A 6,908-nucleotide genomic window follows, 5' to 3' on the forward strand; every position below is an offset into this window, starting at 1 on the left:
TTAAAATTTTTTTTTTTTTTTTATAAAAAAAAAAAAAAAATATATATATATATATATATATATATATATATACATATATATGAGATTTTATGTAGCCAAAAAATAAATGATTATTATGCAAAAATAACAAAGATAAGATATTTATTATATCATTTAACAGGTTCACAAAAGTCACCACGATCACGAAGGCAGCGCACTACTAGCATGTCACAATCAAGTAAGAAGACATCTGCAGAATCTATCCTCAGGAGTAAAACGCGAACTATTTATACAGCTGGTAGACCTCCTTGGTATAATTCAGCTGGTCAACAAGTAGAACCATTTGTAATTGGTTAGTAACATTTATTGTTAATTTAATTAAGATGATTTTTAATTTATAACTTGATAAGTGATTAAATTTTTTATATAAAACAAGTATAAATTTTGATTACTAATAAATATAATTGCAATAGGTATTTGTGGTGGCAGCGCCTCGGGAAAAACCACAGTGGCAACTAAAATCATAGAATCTCTAGATGTACCATGGGTGACCCTCCTCAGTATGGATTCCTTTTATAAAGTGCGTTGAATATTTTAACTAATAATTATTTATTAAAAATATCTTTTTGTACGGCTTAATAAATTTGTTACTAGCATGATAGAAGACAATTCAATAATATATAACTGTAGACACTATTGAATATTTATCTTATAGGTATTAAACGAGAAGCAGCATGAGATGGCTGCACACAACGAGTATAATTTTGATCATCCTGATGCATTCGATTTTGAACTTCTCAAGACTACGTTGCAGCGTTTAAAGGAAGGACGCATGGTAGAAGTTCCTATTTATAATTTTGTAACACATCGTAGAGAAAGTAGAACGGTAAGTTGATTTAATTGCGGTTTTCACAATATGTAAGAAATCATCGCAACTTATACAATGTTTTTCTTGTTTGTTCGAAAGAAAACCATGTATGGTGCCAACGTCATTATTTTTGAGGGAATACTTACTTTTTACAACGTCGACGTCTTGAAGGTAAATCGGTAAAAAGATAAATTAATTTAAAGATTGGGAAAATATATCGAAAAAGAGTAAATAGATAAACATTTCATCAAGCTGTGCGATATGAAAGTTTTCGTCGATACTGATGCGGACGTCAGACTGGCCAGGCGTTTACGAAGAGATATTTCACAAAGAGGCAGAGACCTGGAGGGTGTATTAAAGCAGTATAGTAAACATGTGCAGCCGGCTTTTTATTATTACATAGCACCTCTTATGGCCCATGCAGATATTATTGTGCCGCGCGGAGGAGAAAACGAAGTGGCAATAGAGTTAATTGTACAGCATGTTCATACTCAACTTCAATTGGTAAATTGTTAGCTTTTATTTTACATTTTAATGTCAAATTATTATCAATGCTAACAATCTCTGTGCGACTTTCAGCGAGGTTTCAAATTGAGGGAAAAACTGGCGCACTCGTACATAGGTCAGCCATTGCCTTCATCTTTGTACTTACTTCCAGACACGCCGCAGATAAAAGGTCTTCATACATTTATACGAAATAAGGAGACCTATAGAGATGAATTTATTTTTTACTCTAAACGCTTGATTCGTCTAGTCATTGAATATGCGTTATCTTTGTTGCCTTTTGAGGTAAATACAGATGTACATAAACATGATATAAATATTACATAAATGTTGTTCAATACAAATATTTGTTTAATTCATTTTTATCGCAACTCTAAATATAGACCAAAATATTTTAATTAATTTTATTATAATTTTGTGATTTTTATAAGAATCGTAAGTCTCTAACTTCTGGCACGTGTTATAATGTATCATTTTTATATGAAGGATGTGACTGTCGAAACACCACAAGGAGTATTATATAGCGGTAAACGAGGTGCAACGGACAAAATATGCGGTGTGTCGATATTACGCGCCGGTGAGACTATGGAGCAGGCTGTTCGAGACGTGTGTAAGGACATACGCATAGGAAAAATTCTCATCCAAACTAATCAGCAGACTGGCGAGCCTGAAGTAAGCACTCGAAAATTTTTCTTTCATAAGTCTACTCTTGATCGAAGACCGATAATTCATTTAAATTCTTGTATCTAGTTGTATTACCTCCGATTACCAAAGGACATCAAAGATTATAGAGTAATATTGATGGATGCTACCGTTGCGACTGGTGCTGCTGCTATTATGGCGATCAGGGTACTTCTGGATCATGATGTTGCTGAAGAAAATGTACTGTTGGCATCATTGTTGATGGCCGAATCTGGCGTACATTCAATTGCCTATGCCTTTCCGCGAGTGAAGATTGTCACCTCCGCGTTGGATCCCGAGATAAATGAGAAGTTTTATGTACTGCCTGGTATCGGTAATTTTGGCGATAGGTATTTTGGCACTGAACCATCTGATGATTAAAGTGATTTATAGATCTCTATTTAAAGTTCTTATATTCGCTACGTTGTGTAAATTGTGATACAAATGCAGATATCAATAATCTATCATATCTTTAGCAAAAAAAATTAACATTTCTATATGTGCCTTGTCCTCATTACAATTTTATCTCATATATACTTATGACATTTAACTTAAAACTAGCTATCGTGTTGCTATTTTATATACGATACTGGCTTTTCTTTAAATGTCAATTTATGTTCAAAGAGAAGTTGTGCCAACGCCACCGGTTTCCGCGATATCGGCGGCAGTGCCACGTAATTGTCTATAGCCTCGTGCACTAGCTCGATGCGAGCGTCTCCACGAATCTAAATTACCAGTTGGGTTGCTTGGTTGACTCAAAAGATACGTTATTAAACGATCCAATGCGATCAAATCTTCACTTGTATTACCGGAATTCAAGCCTTTATGTGATTGTAGATTTCCATCTATTATTTCTTCATTGTTTTCACTGTCTTTTATGTTACCTCTGCCTCCTGTTCCGCGAGCAGGAAGACCAAGCCGAGGACTAATCTACAATATTATTTAAAAATATTAGAAGTAATAAAAAATATAGTAATAATTTAGAGATATTGTTATAACAATATATAAATTATTATAAATATTATAAAATATTTAAATTTATATATGATATTAATGTAATACCTCTTCCGGTCCGTGCCCATAACTGAGTCTTTGTACTTTTCTGAAAGTTTCGTCATTTATCGCTTCCCTGACTGCTTCGTTTAGCGTACGTTCTAATGCTCGTTGTTTAGTTTTACTCAATCCATCGTAGAAACTAGTTCAAATGAGAATATTAATAGGGGTCATTTTTGATAAGGGATCATTATATTTTTAACTAATTATAACATATATATATATATATTTACATTATTATTTATATAGATAGGATAAACTCACAAGTATAATTATTTTACCTTGAATTCAAAGAACTGTTATCTCTAGAGATATTCTTATCGCGAACCAGTCGAATGTCGTGTTCCCAGAATCGACGCAGTTCCGGTGTTGACGTATACGGTGCGGCCACTTCTTTAATCTGCGGTTATAAATGACTCTGATTACGACGAAAATAAAAATAACGTATAAAAGTGGATTATTATATTTATCAAAATCGGTGCATTTGTCGCGATGTAATTTGCCGAACTCAATGGCGGAGTCGTAATTAACGGCATCAGTATATGTTGTGTCGGTGACGTAATAATACGGGATGCAAATTACAGCCGCAATTTGCGATTGTTCATTAACGAGCAATATAGCGTGCTAACTTTAATTACCTTCAAGACTATTATCGCCGTAATAAAGATGCACATTACATTGATAAACGTTAGACACGCGCTGATAATGCCGTTGCAAAAGAATTCTACAGGCAAGTAATCGCTGTAGATATACGTATAGGAGCTATTAAAGTTTGTATAAGATTCGCCTTTAATATGTAGCATTTTTATTGGTCGATATAGAAGCCATATACATCCCAAAGCCCAAAATAAGCCCTGCAAAAAATAAAATAAAATTTTTACTTCGATTAATATAATTACATATTTTATTACATTAATCATTGTTATCCAACAAAAAAGGAGAGAAAACATTTCTAAAAAAAACACACATCTATAATTATTACATAGACAGCATAGACTTTACTTTTATATGGTATCACTATTGTTCTCTTACGCAATTAACGACTGGCGGCAGTAATGAAGCTGATATGGCAACACCAATTAACGGCCCATTGCTGCCTTGCAGCAAAGCGACCGCTACACCTGTTCCAGATGGAAGAGCCCAAAGAACGCCCATCCAACACGATCTATAGTTGCCTCTATAGAGAGAGATTGTTATTTTAAAATAAAATTTCTAACTATATTTGAATTTATATAATTGAAAGCTATATGCAATCTATTGCGTTATTGACAGTAACATATCCGATCAGTGATATCCACCTGCCCTTCATTTCATCAGTTGGCCAGTCGCCATAACCCCAAGGCATTTCAGTTGTACCCAGGAGAAGACCAAATATGAAGCCAAACAGTATCGATAAGAAGATACCGAGCATCAAGCTCTTCAGACCGACCAGTTGTAGGTCTCTATCGGCTATGATCGTCCCGAAAGTCAGAGACATCACAGGTCCCTTTGATCAACGAGACGATCAAAAGTGTAAAGTGACATGCAAACAATGTTTAACGACTAGCAAAGTTGCATTAAAAGGTTTTACCATGAGAGGAGAGACAAGCATGGCTGCAACGACATTAGTTGCACTGTTCTCGACGAGACCAAGTGCAGCGAGACAACTGTAAGAGCAGTTTTCAAAAAATTCATTATTATTAATACAAACTTATATATTGTGGCAATGTAAAGTGAAGATTATGTTTAATATTCTACAATGCCTTCTTTACATATAATATCTTGACAGTATATTAATAAGGATCAAATATAAATTGCCAAATGAATAGTATGAATTTTTGTGGTAATATTAGCGAGGACTACTCTCTTATGGTCGTCGAACGAACACTTACCAGAAATCTGCCTTAATTATTTATTTAAGTATAATACATATAAAGATAATAGAAAAATAGTCTGTGGCTTCTTACTCCGCGGTTAACACTAGGCACACGTAATCGAAGGTAAGATCACCGCCACTTCGAACGCCGTCGACCACCTGTTTCACCGTCAATTTCGATCTAATAGATCCTACGAAATCATCCCAAGCGTTCTTACGGTCCTCCGATTCTTTCCGTCTGAATAGCAGGAAATGCATGTAACATATTTTCACTTTTATGCTAATCAGCAAAAATCAATTTAAAAAACCTGCGAGCAACGTCGTCCTTGACAGCCAACGATTTTGTTCCGTTCACACCGCTGTACGTACATTGCGTCGGGATTACGCTAAAAATAAAAAATCAATGGCCAAAGTCATGACTTGAAACGTACTGCGGCACTTGTTCGTGCGATTTCTTTAGTTCAACGTAAAATCACCTGACTATCGAGTTCATTTTAACACCAATACCCAACTCGGTGAGGCAATGTATACAATTTTCGCAGGGTTCACCGGCGGGTACCGGAAATATCACCTTCCACCAGAAAGCTTTGTTTGCATACATCATTTGGAAATATATACCATACATACGAGAAATATGATTAATTCGGGCATTATACATAATGGCCGATCAATATGCATAATGCCCGAATCAATTAATTTCCCGCATATAGATAGGAATCCGTAACTTTCATCGTACCTCATAATACATATCTTCCTTGTCCTTGCACCACACGACGTGCTCTACTCTTAGCTTTTTAAGGAGCTCTTCCAGTACCTGCGTAAAAGCAAACCTCATAAGTTAATAGGAATGAATATATTCGTAATTAAATTGAAGAAAGAAATATTCGCAAAGAAAATCCTCATTTTTTAAAGCAAGTTAATAAAAAAAAGTCAATCTTAAAATAAAACTATCTTAAAGTTGAATAATTAAAGAGAAACGTGAAATCTATAATTACAATTACAGATATATGTATATCTGCTTAATAAGTACAATAAACTTTTTAATATAATTTTGATAATTAATATTATTTTTTATATCTTCGTAGTCTATGTTTTATTTTCTTATGTATATTGTAATATCTTCTATATTATTATATACTTTACCGTTTCCATCGACACAAAGACCGGTGATTTCGATCGCGTGGGATATCCACGAGCGTGTTTCCTACTATCAACGCCAACATCAATGCCGATGTCGTTGTCATTGTTATTACCATCATCATCGAGCGTGAGTAATTGCGGACGGTTTCTTGTTTCCTTTATACGAAGGTCCACCTTTGGTCCACCTGCGATTTTATTTTTGCTCTTTTCGATCTTCTTCGAGCTTTTCACCGGCACACCGAATACAAGTTCGTGCTCGTAGCTCAAAGTGGGAATACAGACCAGAAATACAACACCCCCGGGCATGTTGTTTCGTGATCGACTTTGTTATGCGAAAATCACTTGCGCGATCTGTCTCGTGTGATCATCAAAGCTGTTCTGCCTCGATTTCGTAGAGCGATCATCGGAAGATCGAAGATGCAATTCATTCATCAACTAACGATAATTACTTTATTGCCTAGTTCATAATTGTTCTGTGTAGTAAAGACGACTTAAGATGTTATTTTCAGACGGTCGTGACCGTCGAAATGTTCGAGGTTCAAACATGGAAATATTTTTGCTTGAAAATAAAAAATTTGAGGAAGAATATAATTACAGAAACATTCATATTAACTTTTATTATTTATCTTTTTAAGAAAAAAAATATTAGTGAAAAAGAACAAGAGATAGTTGATACAGTTTTTAGAATTTTAGAAAAAAGTACGTCGAGATTTTCCAAAAGTCAAGTGTCATTATTGGCGAGAATAATCTTTAAGGAATTGGCAGATAAAGAGGTAAGAGATTATACGCGCGAAATAAAAATGTCAAATGTAATAGTGTTTTAAGAAA

The 6,908-nt window shown here is 34.5% G+C and overlaps 2 protein-coding genes across 3 annotated transcripts in view; one reads left to right on the forward strand and one right to left on the reverse strand.

The window, feature by feature from the left end:
• The window catches only part of LOC108775369 (lethal (2) k01209), a 3,840-nt gene extending 1,414 nt beyond the window's left edge, over positions 1-2,426 (forward strand). For both annotated transcript variants that reach the window (XM_018541702.1, XM_018541704.1), the window contains 8 exons: positions 161-331; positions 453-559; positions 695-865; positions 947-1,018; positions 1,100-1,351; positions 1,427-1,636; positions 1,838-2,023; positions 2,102-2,426. In XM_018541702.1, the coding sequence (XP_018397204.1) occupies positions 161-331; positions 453-559; positions 695-865; positions 947-1,018; positions 1,100-1,351; positions 1,427-1,636; positions 1,838-2,023; positions 2,102-2,413 (1,481 nt within the window). In that variant the 3' untranslated portion in view covers positions 2,414-2,426. The remainder of the gene's footprint in view (positions 1-160; positions 332-452; positions 560-694; positions 866-946; positions 1,019-1,099; positions 1,352-1,426; positions 1,637-1,837; positions 2,024-2,101) is intronic.
• Positions 2,427-2,627: 201 nt separating this feature from the next.
• LOC108775368 (uncharacterized) lies at positions 2,628-6,448 on the reverse strand. Its single transcript, XM_018541701.1, has 12 exons — positions 6,084-6,448; positions 5,677-5,754; positions 5,417-5,511; positions 5,249-5,326; positions 5,032-5,178; positions 4,656-4,731; positions 4,384-4,571; positions 4,118-4,262; positions 3,724-3,939; positions 3,367-3,485; positions 3,095-3,227; positions 2,628-2,962 (listed from the first exon to the last, which is right to left on the reverse strand). Exons 1-12 carry the CDS (start codon positions 6,384-6,386, stop codon positions 2,651-2,653), a joined length of 1,890 nt encoding a protein of 629 aa, XP_018397203.1. The 5' UTR covers positions 6,387-6,448; the 3' UTR covers positions 2,628-2,650.
• Between the last annotated feature and the right edge of the window lie 460 nt (positions 6,449-6,908).

This window comes from Cyphomyrmex costatus, unplaced genomic scaffold (genome assembly GCF_001594065.2).
Source record: "Cyphomyrmex costatus isolate MS0001 unplaced genomic scaffold, Ccosl1.0 scaffold30, whole genome shotgun sequence".
NCBI classification, from domain to species: Eukaryota; Metazoa; Arthropoda; class Insecta; order Hymenoptera; family Formicidae; genus Cyphomyrmex; species Cyphomyrmex costatus.

Bases quoted from the DNA above. Each gene is read 5' to 3' on its own strand.
- LOC108775368 (XM_018541701.1), bottom strand. From the start codon at position 6,386: ATGCCCGGGGGTGTTGTATTTCTGGTCTGTATTCCCACTTTGAGCTAC. The intron at 4,572-4,655 runs GTAAAACCTTTT...CGTTGATCAAAG, and splicing joins TGCTTGTCTCTCCTCTCATG to GGACCTGTGATGTCTCTGAC. The intron at 3,228-3,366 runs GTAAAATAATTA...CATTTGAACTAG, and splicing joins AACAGTTCTTTGAATTCAAG to TTTCTACGATGGATTGAGTA.